General features: G+C 43.6%; 1 protein-coding gene and 1 long non-coding RNA gene across 4 annotated transcripts; one reads left to right on the top strand and one right to left on the bottom strand.

Moving 5' to 3' along the window:
• Positions 1-553: 553 nt before the first annotated feature.
• On the bottom strand, positions 554-4,995 carry LOC137453822 (uncharacterized). Its single transcript, XR_010990461.1, has 3 exons — positions 4,658-4,995; positions 4,186-4,306; positions 554-2,810 (listed from the first exon to the last, which is right to left on the bottom strand). It is a non-coding gene; the product is annotated as an uncharacterized lncRNA (long non-coding RNA).
• Positions 4,996-5,007: 12 nt separating this feature from the next.
• On the top strand, positions 5,008-22,602 carry TCTN1 (tectonic family member 1). Of its 3 annotated transcripts, none has more exons than XM_068163414.1 (15): positions 5,008-5,381; positions 7,247-7,367; positions 9,632-9,762; positions 10,893-11,059; positions 11,886-11,973; positions 12,860-12,969; positions 15,261-15,281; positions 15,680-15,805; positions 17,039-17,164; positions 17,712-17,796; positions 18,125-18,263; positions 18,575-18,731; positions 20,579-20,704; positions 21,064-21,208; positions 21,757-22,602. In XM_068163414.1, exons 1-14 carry the CDS (start codon positions 5,060-5,062, stop codon positions 21,205-21,207), a joined length of 1,863 nt encoding a protein of 620 aa, XP_068019515.1. In that variant the 5' UTR covers positions 5,008-5,059; the 3' UTR covers position 21,208; positions 21,757-22,602. The 3 variants fall into 3 exon arrangements, with proteins under 3 accessions (XP_068019515.1, XP_068019517.1, XP_068019516.1); XM_068163416.1 differs by having other exon boundaries at positions 5,009-5,381; positions 22,276-22,602; XM_068163415.1 differs by having other exon boundaries at positions 5,009-5,381; positions 22,049-22,602.
• Positions 22,603-22,614: the final 12 nt, after the last annotated feature.

Here is a 22,614-nt window from a genome sequence, read left to right as displayed (position 1 = left end):
TATGATTTACATGATAATTAGTAACCTTTGCTGAACTCCTTCACTCCTGCATGATACTGTATCCATATTGAAAATTGCAGTTGGTTTTCATTCAGAGAAGCACTTGGCTCTGTGAGGTAAAGAACAACCATTTTGAATTAAACAGGACAGAACTAGTTTTCCCCACAGCTCAGTACCAGTTCTGGTAGTTCTCCCTGTAAATCCCTCCCACTACATGCCCTGCTGTCTCGCTCAGTATTATTCTTGTACCCTGAGGGTAAATATCCTGACAAGTGATATTTGTTTAAAATTCTCAAAGGCACAAATTTGGCACAAAATCTGGGCCAAAGGGCATCCCCCTGGTTACTGCAGCTGGGTGGAATCTTCCCACCTCAAAGTCCAAGATCCATTTACATCATTTCAGCTGCAAAACAGAATGAACTCTTCCTGCTGGGCTTACTCAGCCAGCCTGATAAATGCAACGGGGAGCACTCAGCAGAAGCGCTGCGCGATGTAATCGACCATTGGAGGCACAAGCAGTTTTTCAGCTTGTATTAAGACTGATTCACTTGTAGCTGACGTCAACCCTCCTCCCTGGTACCTCAGCCTTGGCTTTGGAATATGATAAATATTACCTGTAATGCCATCTGCTGTACAGAGACAGCCCAGGCTTCACACTATTTATTTAAGGGCTAATGCTGTGCTTGACCGGAATGCGATTTATTTCAGCTTGGTTTGACTTTGTTTTGACTCTAATTAAAAATGCCTGTCCACTTGATTTTCTAAAGTGATCTGTCACCAAGCAAACCCAATGTTTGCCTTGAAAAAATGGAGTTCAAGACAGCATAGTTAGCATCAAACAAAAAAATATTGTGAAAAAGATGACCCTGGACTTCTCCACATGAAAGAGTCCGAAGAAGATGCCGAGTCATAAGATCACCATCTCAGGATGGGGAACTAAGACCTCCCAAATCCTAGCTCCCCGACATCCTAGAGACCTGATTGATTTCGTGCATCAGTTTCTGCCTCAGTTCATTTAGAACCTTGCCCAACCCATACAGCTTCTCTATAAAATACAAAGGATTATAGTTTAATGGTGACTCTTGACTTCTGGTCAGTGGTAAAATTGTTTTGAATGGCACCAAGCTGAGAACAGATTTAGATCAAGTAATGCACATACAAAGCTGCTTCCTTGCAGGACTTTCTCCTCATTTAAAAGGTTTAACAGGAATGATACCACTTCCTAGAGAAGCTCTTTCATGATACTCTGGTGAGCATTTTTTATTACTGAAAACTTTCTAACACTACAGCCTGAGTCAGTTAAAAACCTTGTACATGCTGTGGTTCAGAAAATACACATTCTGCTAGTAAATAGCTTCAACAGCTCATCCATCATCATTTAGGAAGACCATGGTTATTAAGCTAATTCTGCTCTTAGATTAAATGTACAAAGCTAAAATGAAATTCTTCAGTCAAAAGGATATTTGTCCATGGGCAGAACTTCTGTGGTTGTTCTGCTGCAGAGAAACATTTTGGCTTTGCCACTTTACTTAGATTTGGGTATTTGCAGCTATGTTCAGGACGAACAGCGCACAGCTCTGAAAACCCCACTGTCTTTTGTTCTGAGGAAGAGCAATAATTTTAGATATGCAAAAGCAACTAAATTATTTAAACCTCCATTTTAACAGGGGAGGGCTGTGGTGAGAGTCATATAGTTAAACAATAAAATTCAACTGAATTATTAAGCTTGGATGAGGGCAACTGAAATATAAGGAGTGCTTTTGGCTTAGTCTTAGCATTTCATAAAGATACCTGTGCTAGTTTTATGTGCTCATAAGCAGTTACTTCTGCTGCTTTTACTGCACTTGATGGGACTTAATCCTGCCATGTTTGGATTGCAAATGCCACGCTACAGTGTTTAAATGCACATCAAAATCTTGCTGCTTAAAGCAGAATTAAAATAGTAAGACAGTAAATCCCTTAACATGGTTTTTAATAGACAGCAATCTACTGCATCTTAAACTGCTTGAATTTTCATGTTATCAGCCCTCCCACGTAAGGCCCACAGTGCCCTTTTTCATCATTAATTAGCTCATGTTGATAGGATAAATGAAAATCTCTGTGATGGAGAATATGCATTATTTAGCAATGTCCTGATCTTGTCCCACACACTGTGGAGTTTCCTCTTTGGAACCTGCTTCAGAAGTCTTAACACAAAGGTGGGTTTGTGGTGGTAGGATTCTTCAAATGTTTTTTTCTTATACTTAGCTTTTGTCTTGCCTTTCTTCTCTGAATGAGAAAGGGGGGGGGGTTCTGTCTGTTTTCTTTACATTACAGAGATTTTACATCTTTCAGGGCCTTTACTTACTGTGTTCTGTTTGTGTGGCACATTTCTAGAAAGACTTTGTGACTTTAGTGAACTATCAAATCCTAGAGTTGAGGAATTTAGAGTTAGTCACTTAAACATTAATAAAGAGGAAACTGAAATGACACAACAGCTACATTCATCCTATGCTCCTTGTATATTGAAGATGGGTTTCGGTGAACTGCTGGTCTGAGGAAAGCCCTAACTTACATCTGAAATAAAAAAGTCAAGGAAAAAAAACCCAAACCAAAAAAACCCAAGAGATTAATGACATTATACTTTGCTATTGAACAGTTGCCCAGTTCTATTCTGTTTCAATGGTAAGAAATACCTTCTTATTCATCCAGCTCCTGCCCACACGCATTCAGGGTGCAATCTGTGCTTGGGAATGGCTCACAGATTTCAGCAAGGCTTGGTTACATCAAAGAGTCTGCTCCCATGTACACCATCAGCTTGCAAAACAATTCTGGATGAGAAAAAAACCCAATTATTTCAATTCTATTTTCCCTTGGTGTATTGTCAACAGGCCCCTTTTCCTGATTTTTAAATGTATCTGAAATGTGTAAACTAGCAAGCAGGAGTGCATAGTTATTAACTCATGACACCACAATTGAACAAGGGATACAGATAACAGAATACAACCAATAATAATGTAAAATAAACTAAGCACCACTCTCCCTCCAACCAAATTTTGTATTTCAAAGTCTGCAGAACTTCTAGGTAGGAGAAATATATTTATCCTTGTTAGCTGACCATGTGTAGTGTATGAGAGATCAGTCAAGGAAATTCAAGGGACTGGAAGCTCCTAAGCCAGTTTCATCCAGATCCCAAGTTTATGGCAGTGAAGGAGAGAGCAGCCACATGCTTACTGTTCCTGCAGGTTCCTCTCTCCCCACTGGGACAAGGACTACAGCAATTACAAATAAAACTCCAAAATCTGTTTTACTTTCCCTCAAGCAAAAAGATGAGGAAACTTCATTCACTGAATAATGATAGAAGTAAAGATCTTCCCTTCTTTTGTCTTTGTTTTTAACAGGCAGGAAAACAAGCTGCCTTTTTGCAGGGAACTGTTCCCTGCCTAAGGCCTCTCCCTTGAAGATGCAAAACTCTTCTAACTCTCCCATCTGTGAACAGGTCCTCAGCTGACTTCCAACTACATCAAAATAATCTCAGAAACAGTTGAGAAACAGCCTAAATACATCAGTTCCTCCTCCCCAAGGAAGAAGGCAAATACAGTAACTTTGGGTTACATTTCTTGTAGCAGAAAGAATGCAGAATAGAGACCCAGGTGAGATTATAATTGCATGTAAGGCAGACAGAAGTCTGAGGTACAGTGAAGTACAATAGATTCTGGCCTTCATGTCACCATTTCCTTAGAAGAACAAGGTCTTTCCAAGAGGAAGGATGACTCCAGGATTTTGCCACATAAGGAGCTATTTCAAATCCATCCTAAGTTACCATCTCTGTGATAGTATCAAATGACTTTGGTAGCCTTGTGTTGCATGAGCAGACATCAGTCCTGTCTTGCATAACTGATCACCACCTTGGTGAAAAATTGTCACTTCTGCAGCAGAGGACAGTGTGAAGAAGTGACAAAGGTGCTGTGTGCACTCTGGAGTTATTTCAGTTCTCAACAGAAGAAGCTGGAACATCTCCAGCGTACTAAATTTGTATGCCCTCATGAAGTTGTGCTGTTCAGATGCTGTGACTAGCCTGGAGAGCAGTCAACTGTGTTAAAGGTGAAAGAGAACATGCCCTCTTGTGGCCTTGAAGCTTTTGTCAGTTTTCCTTGAAGGTGATAGGAATAAACCTCGTCAGAAAGAGACACTGTAACAACATACTTCAGCATGACGCAGGAACAAATGTCGGGAGGTTGTTTTTGATAAGGCGGAACACAACCTTCAGCAAATCTAACCTTAAAAAGTCATCTCTTGGTTGGAACTGGTGCTTGGATGCTAACATCTGCAAGATAACCATAAGGAATCATGATCACTCAGCACTCTGTAGCCCACTTTTTCCAAATTAGTATAAAAATACCTGCACATAGTGCAAAATTACTGTCAACTATTATGCACACTAAGCATTAAGGACCCAGCACCCTTTCAAAAGGAGAAAGACATTAACATTAAAAGTTAGTTTAAGAATAGCAGATTGCTAAACCCGAAGTTGCAAAAATGAGCAAAACATCTCATTTTTTATCTCACGTATTTTTTATCTCGTTTTTTGTCTCACGTACTTATATCTCACGTATGTTTTATCTCAACAGCATTTTCGCCCGTAACAGGTACATGGTTTACACTTAGGTCGCTATACCTTAAGCCTTTTCCTACTGCACTTGACACTGAGGGGCCACTGGCACCAGGGTTGCCACTGCACTGAGCTGGTTTCGAAGGGGCTGGGTGGCATGAGGCACCACGGCGGCGGCGGTGAGGGGAGACAGGCGGGGCAGCATCACAGGAGGCCACGTCCAGCCACAGGCTCAATGTGTGGCCTCGCCTCAAGTCTCCCTGCACCAAAAGAGGCTGAAGGTGGCGGGAAAGAGCGACCAAGGCCCGACCACCACTCGCCATAATCGCAAAGCCGCTCCCAACTCTGCCCCCCCCGCAGCAGCTCGCTTGCGTCCCGTGATGCGCCGGGGCGAGGCGAGCCCTTCCCGTGGTGCCCCGCGCCCCGCACTAACGCGTCGGCGACAGGGGCGGCCCGGGAGCCGCTGCCATGGCGGCCGCGCTGGGGATCGGGACCCTTCTGCTTATCCACCTCCTGCTGCCGCCCTGGGCAGCAGAGCCGAGCGTGGAGCCAGCGTCCAGCGAGACGAGCCCCTCACCCAGCGAGGCTGGTCCCACAGCCAGCGAGGCGAGCCCCTCAGCCAGCGAAGCTGGTCCCACGTCCAGCGAGGCGAGCCCCTCAGCCAGCGAGGCGAGCCCCTCAGCCAGCGAAGCTGGTCCCACGTCCAGCGAGGCGAGCCCTGCGGCACCATCGGAGACCCGCACTGTCTCCCCGCCTCGGCCCCGCAGCGGCCCGGCCCCCGTGACGGACGGTGGGTGCCCTAGGGGCGGGGTCTGCGACGGCGGCTCTTCCCGGCTAAGGGAAGTCGAGCTCACGCCCTCTGTTGATCTTCGCTTGTCGCGGAACGCTGCTTCCCCTTTTGGGTTCCCATTGCGGCCGGCCGGGGTTGGAGCAAGCCTGCGTGGCAACTGCCCTGCTTCTCGCCCCGGGATTTATCGCGGCTGTGCTGCAGAGCAGTTCCGAGCACCCCACTCCAGCCAAAGCAATCCCTACACAGCCTTCTACTAGTAAACACGGTGACCCCGCATCCTGTGAGCCGGTGCTGAGAGAGGGCAGGTTCTCTTGCCCACCCAGCACTCTGCTCTGAGCCCGCAGGGCACGTCGCGGCCTCGAAGAGGGGACCCAGATTTACCCTGAATGTGCTTGGGGAGTTTACTTAGACACCGAGCTGTTTGCATGCATGGCTTGTCCCAAGACCACTGGTTCAGCCCCAGCTCTGTGGACATGCAGCAGTGCTATGGCGATACAGCTCATGATTTTTTGTTAGTGTGCTATCAGAAGGTGTTCCCCACTGTCTCGTTACTGCCAGGCACACTTTTTTACCGAACTCTTGATTTCCTAGTGTTTTTGCCATCAATTCAGGTTCCCTAGATTACTTGCAAATTAAATATGCCTCAGTGCATACTTCCTTAGGGAAAAGATACTTATATCCCTGATCTCTGAGGCATAACCTTGCAGTCTAACCATGTTTAAACTTCTCTTGTTTACAAGGTGAGCTAAGGATTCCAGTGCTAACAGAACAGTCAGAGATTCCAGGAAGTACCTGAATACTGTTCAGATGGCCAGAAAGCACCCAGGAGGCTCTAGAGAAACTGAAAGTAGTGGAGTTGAAATAGAAGCAGTAGTTAGGAAAATTATTCTTCCTTCGCCTTGCTTGTGGAGTGCTGCCCTTCATTTTCTACATTTTGTGCTGTTCTGTATGTTTATTACAGGGCAGCCACACTCCTAAACAGTGGAGCAGATCAGTATCACAGAATGGTAGGGTTTGGAAGTGACCTTTAAGGTTGACTTAAAGGAGGTTGAACAGGACAGCAACCAGAAGGGTTTTGAATGACTCCAGAGATGGAGACTCCACCACCTCTCTAGGCAGCCCATTCCAGTGCTTCACCGCTCAAAGAAGTTCCTCATGTTTAGGTGGAACTTCCTGTGTTCAAGTTTGTGCCCACTAATATCTATTTGATTTATAATCCTGAAAACCTAAGTGTGTTTTAAGAAGTTGTCAAATATATATATATAAAATATAAAATTTTATATATATATATATATTAAGTTATCAAGACACTTCACTGCTAGGAATTATTTTCTGTACTGTTACAATATTTCACAGTATCTAAGAAAAAAGTCCACTATTGACTTTGGCATGTCAGAAAAAAAGAGATCACTGGACCCTGGGACATACTTAATACTTGTAAACATCACTGATTGATCAAAATGTTTCTTTTGGGTTTGGTTTTGGTTTGGTTTTTTTTCCCCCCAATAAGCTGAAACAAGTAGCTAAACATACTGTGTTTCTCTCTGTTCTTTTCCCCCCTGCAGAGCTGAGTTTATTTTTCCTACCTTCAAAAATTTCTATTAACTCCAATTGTTCTTTATGATTTCACAGGGAACACACCATCAGATTTTTAATGTGTCCTGGTTTTTGTTATTGTGTTCCAAATAAATTTGCTAAGCAGCAGCAAAGATAGCTTTTAAAAACAACTTACAAAATGTACCTGAATTTGGATGCAGACTTTTGACCGTTGTGGAAGTAAGGCGAGGTGAAAAATTAAAGTGTTGGGGAACATTCTGTAATGTGTCAAGTTCCAATTCTAATTCTAATTTAAATCTCTCCTCCAGTTGCCAAACTGTGTGTTTGTGATCTGCTGGTGGCACAGTGTGACACAAATTGCTGCTGTGACCCTGATTGCAGCGCTGCTGAGTTCAGTCTCTTTACTACATGTTCAGTCCCCATTGTCACGTAAGTGGATAAGTAGCTTATATGAAACACAAAATCCTGGTTTATTTGCCCCATGCATTTATAAGGGTTCTATCCTCCCCTCTTATCAATTCCTAACTCTGCTGCCATTCTAACCCCTTGCCTACCTTTTCACCAGTCCTTCTTGCACTAAGCCTGGGAACTTTTGGTCCTAACCAGGCCGAACAGCAAACTGGCCTCACACTGGTTTACCTTTCATTTATTCCCTCTACTAAACTCATGATCCTTGCTTTTCTCCACTTTACTATGCTACTGGCTGGGGGTGCTGAAGTGGTGATTCCATCTGTTGGGGAAAGAATAACTCCTCTTTAGACCTGCATCAGTATTACAGAGTTTCTGGAAGTTAAGAAAGCTGATACCATGGGACCATCTGACCACCTCCACAAGTCATCAGCAATTTATCAGTAACCTTCTTCCTGATGGTTTATGATATCAGCTAGAAAATTGATCTGGTCAGGACACATGAAGTAGTGTGAGCATCATTCTGATCCTAGTTTTACAGGCCAGCATCTCAGCCTGCTGCCTCACTGCCAGTCTGTCCCTTTACTGACAGTCAAATGTAACTCTATGTCAGCAAAGTAACACCAATAGTTTTCTTTGCTATTTACAGTTTACCTGAAAGCACCTCAACCCGATTTCACCTTCTCAAAAAGGACCTAAGAAAGCTCACTTCAAAATCATAATGTAAAAGATCTTTTGTTGACTTCTCAGAACACGAAGTACAGCTCTTCAACCCACCTGCTGCATAAATTATGCCAATCTGAACACTGGAGTTTATTCTTGGTGCTTTGAAATTTGAATTAGCAGTCATCCCAGACTGTGGTTTCTTATTGTTCTTGCACACAATAACTGCTGCAGCCCCGCTTATAGACATTTAGATCTGCCAGAAAGGTCTAATCAACGCCTTTCTGAGTGACAGTTTAATTGCCTCAGGTGACTATTCTGTCTTTGTCAACTAGAAATGCATAAAGTTGTGTTTCTTTTCCTAAATTCTTCTGTGTGAAATATTCATCCATGCAATTTTCAATAACTGCAGGTATTGTGGATCCCAGTATTTACATCTAGATTGGTATACATTTGCATAATTCTGTTACCTGCTGAAAGGGTTTGACTGAGCACAGCAGAAAAAGAACAGCAGAAAAAGAATGCTTAAGATGTGGTCCTATTAGTATCATAGTATCAGTCAGGGTTGGAAGGGACCACAAGGATCAGCTAGTTCCAACCCCCCTGCCATGGGCAGGGACACCCCACACTAGATCATGCTGGCCAGAGCCTCATCCAGCCTGGGCTTAAACACCTCCAGGGACGGGGCCTCAACCTCCTCTCTGGACAACCCATTCCAGGGCTTCCCCACTCGCACGGTGAAGAACTTCCTCCTCACATCCAGCCTTAACCAGCTGTTAACAGATGGTTCACCTCATGGAAAGGTTTCACTTCATGCTTTTAATTTGTGAAAGTGATTTCAGCACTTCAGTACCTGTCCTTGACTGCTCTAACCCTGCTTAAGTACCAGTTTCACAGGGATCATCATCTTGTATTTCCAGCATGTAGGACACACCAGTACTCTTTGGGTATGAACTCACACATTTGCTGTGCAGCCCACTGCAGTTCTGGGCTGTTGTTGATGAACCCATGGTACATCTGCAAGTACTTTTCTTAGGCTGGATGAGTTACTTCACCTTGTTTCTCACTCTGGCAACTGTTTTACATCAATCTCAAGCAGGACTTTCCCCCACCTCTTCTGAGGTGAATATTAATCTAATATTCCCCAAACTGTCCATTTTTTTTGGCCTAAATGCCAGAAAAAAAAAGGTGCCTACATGCACCTGACCCTAAAGGTTATACTTCCCACTCACAAAAGTGCTTCTGAGCCTGTATATCCTGGGGTGCACCCTGAATTTATGGTATACCATGCCACCTAGATCCCATTCCAACTTGTCATTTTAGCTCTAATATTATTACTGGCAGGCTCTTCCCTTCCCCCTGCTTTGTCTGTTCATGTTGCTGCTCACACAGTTTCCTCTGCTAGATGAAACATGCTGGAGAATTCTTTTATTTATTACTAAGCACACAGTATAAAACAATACAAATGTCCTGGGGAAACACATTTGCTATACAAATTGTGTTGAAAAGAGTCATCTCCTCAGTTCTTTTCTCTGTGCTGCCCTCAATACAGGAGAAGAACTTTAAAATATGGTCAGTAGAAACTTCTGGTGGATGATTTAGTTTATTGTTATTGTTTGCAGAGGTGACAGCCGGCTCTGTAGTCAGAAAGCTGCTGTGTATTCACTTGATGTTGAAGCAGATCCACCAGAAATGAGATTTAAATTAATTGACCAAGTTAATCCCAGTGTTTTCTGCATTCATGCTACAAACTGTAAGTAGAGTTGTTGCCAGTATATACTATTGTGCTGTTATTTTAATAAGCTTTTTACCTACCAGAAAGGCTAAAATGAAAAGTAACTAAACCTGTCAGAGTTATTCTGTGTATAGAATAGAATAAACCAGGATGGAAGAGACCTCCAAGATCATCGCGTCCAACCTATCATCCAACACCACCCAACCAACTAAACCATACAACCAAGCACCCCATCAAGTCTCCTCCTGAACACCTCCAGTGATGGTGACTCCACCACCTCCCCAGGCAGCCCATTCCAATGGGCAATCACTCTCTCTGTGTAAAACTTCCTCCTAACCTCCAGCCTAAACCTCCCCTGGCGCAGCCTGAGACTGTGTCCTCTTGTTCTGGTACTGGTTGCCTGGGAGAAGAGACCAACCTCTGCCTGGCTACAACCCCCCTTCAGGTAGTTGTAGACAGCAGTAAGGTCACCTGAGTCTCCTCTTCTCCAGGCTAAGCAACCCCAGCTCACAGTCCTCACGTTGTAATCTTTGTGCTTGTGAAACTGTGGAGTTAAAACATCTCCATACTCTGTTAGTCTTCTTCAAAACAACCAACCAACCACCACCACCACCAAAATTGGGAGTTGTTTTTAAAGAATTTATCATTCTCAGTAAGTCATATTTACAGTTGTTTTCCATCCTGATCATGACTCCTTCCTGATTGTGATCATATATTAATCACCAGGGGCACAAAACCTTTATGGCCAGCTTTGAGTGACTTGCAGAGAAGCAAGAAGTGATCAGCACCATGTTGTTTTAATTAAATGATGACTGTGCAGTAGTCATCTGAATACTTAGCATGGAAACTAGAGACACTAATTGGCATGTCTTTACTTTGGAACATCTGACAATGTTAGAAACTGATTCTGAAAGAGAAGGATTTGCTTCTCTCCTTCAGTTTCAAGTTTGTGCTTTGATGAATCTGGGCAAAGTGATGAATTATGATTCAACCTAGTTTTTCTCTCAAATCAAAGAGAAGGCTTTCCTTAAAGAAAAAACATATTAATAACCGAGTCTTTAACAATTCCAGAGTGAAAAACTGTTCTAAATACTGTTTCTGTATCTCTTATCCTAAAAGCTATCTCAGTCTTTAAAATGTTTTGACAGACAAGCAAGCACTCTCCTTCAGCTCCCCCAAAATGCCTACCTCTGAAAACTTTGATCAGCTGCTTAAACAGTTTGGAAGTGCTGCTTTCAGTGCTGAGCCTGACAGCTGGGATGTGAACACAGATGCACAAAATCCTTCTGATGCAAATGAAACTTACAGATATGAGGTAAATAATCATCTGATTCAATTAGCATTCGCTTGTTCCATACAAGAACAATTGGTTATTGGTTGTACCTGCTTGGAAAAAAACCACAGTTCTTTTGGGAAAGAGAAAACTTGAGTTTGCACTTCAAACATAGAAATGTAAAAATAAGAAGTATGGTGTGTTGTCATGGCTTATCATCTCCATTTACCTGGGGCAAAACTCCAGCAGCTTCTCTGTCTCCCTGTGACCTCTCCCCAGCAGATGAGGAGAATTGGGAAAAGGGGAGAAGACTCACAGCTTGAAATGAATTTCATGAAATAGCTAAACTGATGCCAGTAGAAAGTATATAAAGTTATACCCAGCCCAGCAAAGGCTGAGCAGTCACACTAAAGGGGAAGGCAGTCCTGAAGAGCAGGGCCAGGAGGACCCCAAGCATGATGTTCTATAGCAGGAGGCTTCCCTCTGCTTTGCAAACTTCCCCCTTTATGCTGAACATGAGGTTTATGGTCTGGGATATACCTGTAGCCAGCTCAGGTCAGCTGCCTTGGCTGACTCCAAACTGCTTATGGCCTGCAGCCTATAGCTGGCTTAGGATCCTGTCCCACCAAAACCAGGACACTTACTTGAAAAGAAAATTGGATTTTTAAGATATTTGATAAATAAGTAGCTGGTTTTGCTATTGTTAGCTGTTGGCAGTGGCTTAAGAACCGATGCTCAAAGTAGTAAATACTCTTGACAGCTGGAGTGGCAATAAGTACTTAATTCAGATTTATTGTTAAGAGAAATACTAAGACTTTCCATGGAGTGAAACACACCTGTATACTGAATATGTTGTTTTATTTGGCAGTATGGTGTTCCTGTACAGACAGTGGATGCATTTCTAAGACTGCCTAGTCCTGTTGTCTCCTCTTGGTGCTCTGATGCAAATCCTGCAGGTCAGAAAATCTATTGGAGTTCCAATGCAGTGTGTTTGCTTTGGAGTGTTTTGCTTTAACTTGATCTGAGCTTAATCAGTCACCATATTGGCACAAATGTAAATTCAGATAAAGATTCATGAACCAATATTTTTTTCACTTAGCTTCTGTTTTTCTGGGGACCCTTTAGACATAGATTCTATTGCATCTGTATTAAATCTTCAAAGATAGATATGTAACTCTTGGAGAGAGTCTTGTTAATGGGTTGTTCATCCAACAATAGAACATTCTGGTTGGCATAATTGATTGAATGAAAATAATACAAGGGTGACACCATGAGGGAAGAGGCTGTTACACAAAGGAAGACCTCCCTGGGTGACCTTTGTCAGATGTCCCTCTGGTAAAACGAGGTTCCTTTCACAGCCTGAACGCAACTCAAGCCAGACTTGCAGACTTCAGCCCTACATTTTAACCTTTCACACAGTTTCCTGAAAATCTGCAGAGGAGGGGAAGGAGAGAGGAGAAAAAAAAAAAACCAAACCCACAACCTAACCCACACACCTGCATTTTCCAGACCCTGCTGGGTATCATAAAAATCATGATGATGAGCACAGGAAAAACGAAAGTCTCTTGCGAGATCTGAAAGATGAAGTCATAAATCTTCTAGCTTTTCTTAAGCCTCTATTGCTAAGAAGTAATATTTTGTCTCATAACATTTTAAGAGAATCTGAGGAAATCCCATTCTTCATAGCTCTCATAAAACCTTATCTGCAATAGAAATTACCTGTACTTTAACTTTTTGGATTATATTTGAAGTTTTTATATTGTTCTTTTTATTTCTCTTTTGCATAATTCCTCTTCAATTTCATTAATACTTTGGGACTTTTTTCTTTTGCCTCCCCCACAGGGTTTTTAGTAAACCAGGCTACAAAATGCACTAGATCAGTAAGTGTGGAAAACTGTGGTGACATTCAAGGAGTTAGTATGCTGTTCTACATCAACTCCAGCATTTTAGCAGTAAGTGTGATTTGAAACCATCATAGAGATGACTGTTAATATTACTTACCTTCTTCTGTCTCCAGAATTAAGGGAATTCTATCAACTAAAGGTTATAGTGTTTTAATTGGATTAAAAGAAAAACCCCAAACAACAAACTCCAATGGACTTTCATCCAGAAAGCCTTTGAAAATGTTTTTCCCTCAAGCTTTGGCAACAGACTCATGTAAAGCACTTACTGTTCTCTGCTTAGCCAACAGAAATAATGGTCTTGAAGAGACAAACTAGAGTCACTGAGCTAGTGCTCACTGCAGTGGCAGCAGGTCTGTGCTTTTGTGCACGTTCAGGCTGCCTCAAAAAGCCTGTCACCAAGATACATAATGGTAAGAAGTCTGGGGCTTTGAGAGTTGGTAAACTTCTGCACCTAAAGAAGAACCTCTAAGGTTTAATCCTCTGCATATACACCTCACCCACAACAAGCCTCGGTTTTTAACAGTGAGGTATTGCACACACATGCTGAGCTTGCCTTATATCCCTCAAAGACCATGACCTTTTACCCCATTGAGAGCAAATTTGTTTGTATTCAGCCTCCTACCAAATTCAGTCTGTGGTTATTTTTCAAAGCTAAGCTTGCTTTTTCATTCCTTTTTTAACTGAACCATGTGTCTTATGCATAAGTAGATCCCCTTTACAGATGCTCAGGAAGACAAAAATCATGTATGCAAAACTAAAACACATACCTTACCTGATAGCTCCTGTCAGAAGCTGAAGGTCATCAGAAACCAGCAGACTCTTCACCATTAAAATATATTTATTTAATTGTTTAAATTGATTAGTACTCCAGAGTGAGTGACTGCTCTAAAGCCCCTTCCAGTCTCCTCACAACTTCCAAAGCTCTCAACAGTGAAGAAAAGCCCAGGAAGTAGTTCACACTTTCACAGGTGGGATCATTCTCCTGAAGCTTGAGGACCTGATTGACATCAGCAGAGGGTCACTCACAGATCTTGGCTTTTGATGATCCTGCTGGTGGAGAAAACTCTGCCTCAGAAGGGCTTTGTGTGCTTCCACATACACCCAAAATTATAGTTCTTTAAAAAGAAAAAGGACACCTCAGGACAGACTCCAAGGAGCTGAAGGGTTTTGAATTACAAGGTGAATTCCTTCTTCACTAGAACAGCACAGAACACATTACCCACGAGCTGCTTGCCAGCGACAACAGCCATCTGACCTGAGAGAGGTCAGATTCCTGTCCAAAGTACATTGGACATTCAGGATCAGATGGCACAACTGGAGAAAGCTCAATAGGTGCTAGAGATGGTCTGTAGGAAGGTTCTCTTCCCAGAGGGAGATAAAGATAGGATGTGACCATAGAAAAATGAGTTGGTATTTGGGACAGCGTGGTCATAGGGCAGAGCAAGGAGCCTTTCCAGTGCCAGCAGGTGGAGCTGCCGGCAAAAGAAATGGCAAAACACATCCTCAACCCAGGGAGACTTGCTGGGGGCCCTGGTGAGAGGGGTGGTACAGCAGTTCCTTCAGAAAACCCCATGGCTGAGAGCCCATGCTCACTGCCAGGTTGAGCAACTTGAGCTATGTCTACCTTTCCCTGAGAATTTGGTGGACATTTTCCAGTGAGGCTATTGGACATTTCCACATGCTTCTCATTTTTGTTTACAGACTGGGAAACTATGGACTCATTACCATAAAAAAAAAACAAAAACCAAAAAACAGGACAACAAACCCTCTTAATTTCTTTGTGTAGGAGCAGCCTGGCAGCCTTCCTAAACTGACCAAAAAAATCCCAAAGCCCCAGTGGTCTTGCACAGATCTGCAAGAGCAACGCTGTTCTCTGACGCCCCCAAAAGGTCCAACGATACAGTGCACAGCAACAGCGGAAGCACAAACTTAAGTTGCCTTTTTTGGGCCACCTGTCAATAACCTTTTTCAGTATTTCATGCTTCTGAGTTGCTGCAAATAGTCCAAGGGCATCACTAAATGAATCTACTACTTATTAACTGCACCGTATGTTTATCGAGGGCCAGATGAAAAACTGGTGGAAGTCACTAAGAAATTTTCCAGGGGAAGAAGAGGACTGGGCTATAAGATTTTACTTACTAGCCACAAAGAACAGCAGTTGGTTTCCACACTCCTTGGATACAGCAGTGTTTATCTAATCACTTCCCCAGTATTAAAGTTATTGTCATGATACAGAACTAAAAAGGCAAAGCAGTGAAACTTTAAAGTGCTTTACTTAACTACATGTAATAGGCCTTACCTTTGCTGCTGTTTGAATTTGTTCTTTTCTTCTTTTCTAGGTGCCCAAATCAAGTCAGATGGTAAGTGCCTTCCTACCTTGGTTGGAACAGCTTGGGGGCAAAATTCCTACTCACAGTCAGTGGGAGTTTTTCACCAGCTTCATCAGAACAGGGACTTTGTCTTTAATCTTTACATTGAAAATTTTTATCATTTGCTATGAGTAATGATACTTAGCAGCTATGCTACCTGCAAACATTGAAGCCTCACATAAAACTCTCTCTTTGGAAGAAACCTTCTCCAGTTACCTAAAAATAGAACCTTTTGTGCCTGCAATACATGTAACATAGCAGTTGTTCATAGGATTATTGACTGCTGGCCCTGTGCAGCAGAACCTGGACCAGTCACAAGTATAATGATACAGAAGCAGCCAAAATTAATGACACACAGCACTCAGAAATGACATGAGTTTGTTTTCCAGGTTAACATCACTGTCCAGTCCATAACTGTCCAGTCCCCAAATGGAACACGGACTTTACTTAGTGGTAATGATGTCCTCAGGCTCCCTGAGATTGTGGAGGAACTGTGCATAAATATTGTTCTTGGGGTAGGTATGACTGCTTTTCCTCCTCACACTTGATGCAAAGCAGCTATGCATCAATTCACTTCTGATTCAAAAATGGCAAAGATGTGAGAAAGGCCAGTTTCCATATATTGTGACCTCTCCAAAGCAAGTATGACAGGGAAGCACTGACTTTGGGATAAAAGAGAGTGGCTTGCAACAAAATAATAACTACATGCTAACACAGAGATAGGATCAAATTCCTTTTTTATGACATACCAGACAGTAACATGAGGTTAGCATCTACCTTATGCTTGGGAGAAGATCACTTCAGGCACAGTGGTGGCAGAGATGAAGAAATGAACACAGTGCAAATCATCTTTTTGTCTTACATAGATGAACATTGGGCTTATGCTTAGAAGAGGTTTACCAAGAAGTCATAGAGTGCTTTAGGTTGGAAGAGACCTTTAAACATCACCTAGTCCAACCCTGATGCAGTCAGCAGGGACATCTGCAACTAGAGCAGGTTGCTCAGAGCTCCAGAAAACCTGACCTGGGATGATTCCAGGGATAGGACATCTACCACCCCTCTGGGCAACCTGGGCCAGAGTCTCATCACCCTCAGTGTAAAATAATTATTCTCTCTAGTCTAAATCTCCCTCTTTTAGTTTAAAACCATCACCCCTTAGTGCTGCCACAACAGGCCCTGCTCGAAAGTCTGTCTCTAGCTTTCTTATTGGTGTCTTTAAGTACTGAAAGGCCAGCAAGTGGTCTCCCTGGAGACTTCTCCAGGCTGAACAACCCCAAATCTCTCAGCCTGTCCTCACAGCAGAGGGCTTCTAGCCCTTCCATCAGGCTAGCAGGTGGTCTCCCTGGAGACTTCTCCAGGCTGAACAACCCCAAATCTCTCAGCCTGTCCTCACAGCAGAGGGCTTCCAGCCCTTCCATCAGGCTAGCAGGTGGTCTCCCTGGAGACTTCTCCAGGCTGAACAACTCCAAATCTCTCAGCCTGTCCTCACAGCAGAGGGCTTCCAACCCTTTCATCATTGCTGTGGCTTCCTCTGGCCCCACTCCAAGAAGTCCATGTCTTTATTGTGCTAAGCCTAGCTCCAGCCTCTAGAGGATACATTTTCTCTCTACCATATAGTTGAGTGTTTCTTAAGCAAGGAAGACAGAAAACAATACTGGGGAGTTTTAAATTCCTTTCCCCCTCCTCCCTCCCAGTTTCATACTCTTACATATGTGTTCTAATTAATATCTAAAATGTTTCCTTTTCAGGTGAGTTATCACATTACATACACAGATGCAGGAGAAATAATAGAAGCAGCTGCTGCTTTTGTCCTGGGGGCAATTAACAAAGAAGCACTTTCCATACAGCAGAGCTTTGCAATCAGCTTTGCTCAGGTAACTGCTGGAGATGTTATGGGTGGCTTGTTGAAAGACATTTAATTACAAAACTTATTAAACTTGAATCAGAACAATTGTTAGCAGCAAGGTAAAATAGAACTCACCCTGGATACTCAAATGAGGCAGCACTTCAGAACTGGGCAATAAAGGCCTCCAAAGTCTGGTTTTCACATTTAGAAGAGTCAGCTTGTGACTGTTACTGCATCCAGAGAAAGCAAAGCCTGTTCCAGTGTTAGAGAACAGTTATGATCCTACAGAGCAGCCTTACTACTAGCACAGAATCACAGGATGGTTTGGGTTGGACAGGACCTCAAAGATCATCAAGTTCCAACCCCCCTTCCATGGGCAGGGTCTCCCCACCTCTCATTAGATCAGATTGCTCAAAGCCTCTTCCAGCCTGGTCTTAAACACTTCTCTGGAAGAGGCATCTACAACTTCTCTGTTGTTCAAGGCAGTTAATAATCCTAACATAAGCAGAGTGTTTCTGTGTTTCCCAGCCATTTCAGTACAGGATCAGAACTAATGCTGTCCTTTTGCACTGCAGGCAAACACAGAGCCAGTTCCTCTCAGTGGTAATCCTGGTTATGTCATTGGACTGCCTGTAAGAGCAGGCTACCGGCCACAAGGATATCCTTTCCCTGTTGATGCTGTGTTTGCAGCACTTGTCTATCCTCACAAACACTGTAAAATAGATCTGGTCTATTCAAAAGTCTCTCTTTTTCTGGGGAGGGGTGGTGTTGCTATTTTAAAGGTAGTAAATGACTCAGTCCTGACTGCAGTCTCCTGGGACTCTTTAATGAGATACATTTAGACCTTCTTTGTACTCTCCAGTGCATCTTCACAGTGCAAGAGGAGTCCCAGGCTATTATTCTCAGCTATATTTTAAGGATATAATGAAGGATTCTTCAGTCATGCAATACATCAAGTACTGAATTTCCCTTTAACTGCATGCTACATCTGGCATCATTCAGAATACTAACAAGCTGAGCCAGCTCACCCTTTTGCAAAGCACATCCAGCCAGGACTGCCTGGCAGCACAGGGAGCCAGAACTCCAATATTGTTTGGTTACAACATGGTATCAGGCTGTACCTTACGGTAAGAGGACATTTCTGTGCCTTTTTTGTGATGTAGTACTTTTCACCCCCTTGCAACCCTTTCCACCTGGGTCTGCCCAGGTCCTGGGACATTTATACTGCTGTAGGAGTACTGGGAATGGAGTATTTAATTATAAAAAAACCCCTGTCATTTAATTAAGAACAGCCTTTCTCTTGAAAAGATTGTGTGCATTAGCAACTGTAGCCAGAAGGCTTGAATAGTGCATGAGAGCAAGGAGAAATTATTCCTGTGCCAAAGTGATGGATTTGGGTTTCATTTTTAATTTATTATTTTTTTTTCCCTCCTGGAAGAATTACAGCATCTATGAAATGCCAGCCCTTGGCTCAGACCCTCCTAGATTTACTTAGGGGACAAAGCTTTCCTGAGTACGTGGCCTCATTTGGAAATTCTCGAGCCCAAGATGTGCTCGACTGGGTGCCGATAACTCACCTCCGCCTCTCAGAGCAGGTGAGTCACACCACTACCACCCCCACCCCCTTTACTCTCATTCTCCCCTATCCTAAGATCTGTACCTGCCCTCCAGCACCAGCTTAGGCTTCTCAGCCCTATGGGGCAGGGGGGAAAGGAGAAATAAATTGGAGGAAAATCCTCCTGGAATATTAAAAAAGCAAGAGGTTTCAGTCTTGCTGTAAGGACAGGGTTTAGTTCTAATGAAGCTGGTATCCTGGCACCTCAGTTATGGATTGAAACAGCATGTTAGGTACAAAAGGAGTTCTGGTCTTGCTCTTCAGATGGGATGAAACACAAGTAGCAACCCTGAAAGAGTGAAGTAATAGAATCAGCATTTCTCCTTGGTGGTCTCACACCAGGTCAGACTAAGGTAGCAAGAATCCTTTAACAAGAAGCAATGACCCAAACACTACAGTTATGCTTAAAACCTTCCCTTTTCCATCCCTTTTCCCCCCAGCTCAGCATGACAGGCAATGGCTCAGTTGGTAGTGCATTAAGACCCTTAAGGGGAAGGTTATGAGTTCAAGCCTGCAGTGGGCAGTAGTGTCCTCCCTACTCTAGTCGTGAGGTCTGTGGCGACAGGTTGGACTCGATGATCTTTGAGGTCCCTTCCAACCTTAGGCATACTGAATACTGAATAATCCCTGCTGCTGGTGGTGGGCAGTGCTGCTTGGCACATGCTGAATGACAGCACCCCCTCAATCACAGTTTGTATATAGGTTTCCTGCATGCTTCTGCAACTAAACAGTGAATGATTTCTTTAACCAGAAACTTGACAGTTCAAGAAGAAATTACTAAAAGTATTTAACATTGTAGGCTTTCAAATTCTGCCCTAGCAGAGGTAAGGATTTTCTCCTGTCTCAGTGGTATTACTGACCTAAGCTCCTCAAGAGAGCCAGCTCAGCATTCTAAGAGCCAAAGTCCTGCCCTGCTCAGGTGGAACAGTCCTGCCCAAAGTGCAGTTACAGAGTGGGTTTGTCACCCATGGAGAAACCACAGGGACACCCCCAAGCCAGGACTGCAGGTACCAAACAGAGAGGGACCTGGGTGTGCTGATCGACAGCCACCTGAATATGAGCCAGCAGTGTGCCCAGGAGGGCCAATGGCATCCTGGCCTGCATTAGGAATAGTGTGGCCAGCAGGAGCAGGGAGGTCATAGTGCCCTGTACTCTGCTTTGGTTAGGCCGCACCTTGAGTCCTGTGTCCAGTTCTGGGCCCCTCAGTTTAAGAAGGACATCGAAACACTTGAGCGTGTCCAGAGAAGGGCAACAAGGCTGGGGAGAGGCCTTGAACACAAGCCCTATGAGGAGAGGCTGAGGGAGCTGGGATTGTTTAGCCTGGAGAAGAGGAGGCTCAGGGGTGACCTCATTGCCCTCTACAACTACCTGAAGGGTGGTTGTAGCCAGGAAGGGGTTGGCCTCTTCTCCCAGGCAACCAGCACCAGAACAAGAGGACACAGTCTCAAGCTGTGCCAGGGGAGGTTTAGACTCAAGGTGAGGAGGAAGTTCTTCACCGAGCGAGTAATTCGTCATTGGAACGGGTTGCCCAGGGAGGTGGTTGAGTCATCGACCCTGGAGGCGTTCAAGGGGAGATTGGACGTGGCACTTGGTGCCATGGTCTAGTCATGGGGTCTGTGTTGATAGGTTGGACTCGATGATCCTCGAGGTCCTTTCCAACCTAAGTGATACTGTGGTACCTGTGTTGCCTGCACAGGCAGCAGGGCAGGGAACAGGCATGGTGTTGCTGTAGTAACCTGGAGCAAGCTTTCTTGGGGTCATTGTGCCAGTTTAATGTGGTCACTCCTGTACAAGTCAGACAATGAGGGGATTTGTAACATTTTTCAGAGCTCATGCCAAATACCAGTATCACTTGAAATAGAAGTGAAGTGGACTAAATATGGATCCCTTGTCAATCCACAAGCCAGGATAGTCAATGTTACAGCAAAAACCACTACCACCACACTCAAACAGGTATGTAATTAAATTACAGGGATTTAAGATAAAAAAGAAAAGCTTGTACCTTGTTTTGCTTAGGTATCAGCTGTGCCACAGTGACCCAGTTAATCTCTTTATCTAAAGGTAACACTTCATATTAGAACATATTGCACCCAGCAGCTCCTGTTCCAACTCAAACACAACTGTGGGCTGCTTGCCAAAAGCACACTCAGTAAAAAAAACAAAAATCTGTAAGACATCCATGGAAAGAAAGATGGAAGTGTGTATGAAAAAATACTTACTGCAAATAACAGCTGAAAACACAACCCAGTCCCCACAAAGCAGTTAGACAACAAGAAGGCTGAAGCTAATGCCCATCTGTATTTTCATTGCAGCTTCCCTCAGGAAGGGAAAGAACTATTCCTGTAATGAGTTCTGTTGTTTTCACTGATGTTTCTTCACCTGCAATGCCAGGCTATAAAGCTTGGCCCACCATTAATGTGAAGTTACCCTTTGACTTTTTCTTTCCATTTGTCTAAGGTAAGTATGGATTAGAAAACCCAAACAAGCCACATTGCTGCTTTTTTTTTCCCCTGATTTTTAGTCCATTTCCTGAAGCCAATCACTGTGAGGGACCATCACTTTCTAAATTGTAGACACAGTGGGTTAAAATTGGTCAAGAGAGTAAGGGCGAGCCCTTGTGAGGGTTCTCAGGAGCTTTGGGGGGTAGAAAACCTCCACATTAAATGGGAATTTCCAAACTATACATCTGCCCAAAATTGCAGTGTGAACATGGTAGTGGCTCTGGCTGATCAGTCAGCACACCTACAGCCAGATGCTCTGAAGCACCTCCAGTCCAAGCTGCCTGCCTGGCAGTGTGGGGAGAGGAGAGGACAGGAAAAGCACAGGGATGTGGTGCAGCTCTGTGGAAAGTGAGGCTTCATTCTTCTCTGAACAGCAGAGCTACATTGTTAATTAAAGCAATCCTGCTATTACATAAGGCCTCTGTTTTATCTGTTCTCATGGATGAATAAGCCCCACATTTCTAGTTATTTTTCCCAAACCATTAATTAATTACCTTTCTTTAGTGATCCGAGCAGTTAAGTGATGCTTTCAGAAAAGCTCAACGACCCTTCCAGCTGCTTCTGGCTGAAATCAATTGGAGATACCTGCCACAGTCAAGCACCTTTCCAGAGTCCCACTCATTGAACCCTACACAGTATAAAACAGCCTCTCCACAGAGACCTCCTAGTACCTGAAAAAGCTCAGGTTATGTCCAAACACAGGCCTGGTCCTTTAGAATATGTTCTTTAATGGCTATTCTGGAGTCAAACTGTTCCCAGCAGTCCACTCACCTACATCTGTCCTTATATATTCCAGTTCTTTTAATGTCCTGATTTCTGAGCTGTGCAAACAAAAAACTTCATAGCCCAGTGGGCTGCAAATGCACACTTACACTGGAAGAAGAGATGAGAGAATTCAGTATCAGAGCTCAGATCTGCTAACAGAGAACAAAGCATTTTCTGACGTAAGGTGGCACAGGTTTGCCTCTGTTTTGGTGCTGATTTCTCAGCTAAAGAAGGGCTGTGTTGGTATTTTTGAAACAGACATTATATAAATAAAGTGGCACCAGCAACAACAGAAAGGAGGAAACTCCCAACAGCATGAGAAGAATGGTTGGCAAAGAAGAGAGGTACTAGGGATGAGTGGTCGGCACTGAGAGAAGGAATGACCTGCTCAGCCTGGATTCTCCCTGTTTGTACTTCAAGGTTCTACAAGACACTGCAAGCAAAGGACATTATCACAGGGGGTGGAAAAAAGAAAGTTAAACTGAGTGGCCTTTGTGTGGTTGTTTAGCTTGTAAAGAAGGGTCTTTATTATTTTGCAGCTTTGACTGTACATCTGTACAATAAAGGTCATATGAGATCACTGTTTACAGGGAGCAT

This window comes from Melanerpes formicivorus, unplaced genomic scaffold (assembly GCF_026170545.1).
Source record: "Melanerpes formicivorus ecotype bairdi unplaced genomic scaffold, bMelFor1.0.p_v2 SCAF_72, whole genome shotgun sequence".
Classification (NCBI taxonomy): Eukaryota; Metazoa; Chordata; class Aves; order Piciformes; family Picidae; genus Melanerpes; species Melanerpes formicivorus.
Note: the sequence above shows the minus strand (reverse complement) of the source record. Positions and strands in the feature narration are given on the sequence as shown.

Bases quoted from the DNA above. Each gene is read 5' to 3' on its own strand.
- TCTN1 (XM_068163414.1), top strand. From the start codon at position 5,060: ATGGCGGCCGCGCTGGGGATCGGGACCCTTCTGCTTATCCACCTCCTG. The intron at 15,282-15,679 runs GTAAGTGCCTTC...TTTGTTTTCCAG, and splicing joins TGCCCAAATCAAGTCAGATG to GTTAACATCACTGTCCAGTC. The intron at 18,732-20,578 runs GTGAGTCACACC...AACATTTTTCAG, and splicing joins ACCTCCGCCTCTCAGAGCAG to AGCTCATGCCAAATACCAGT.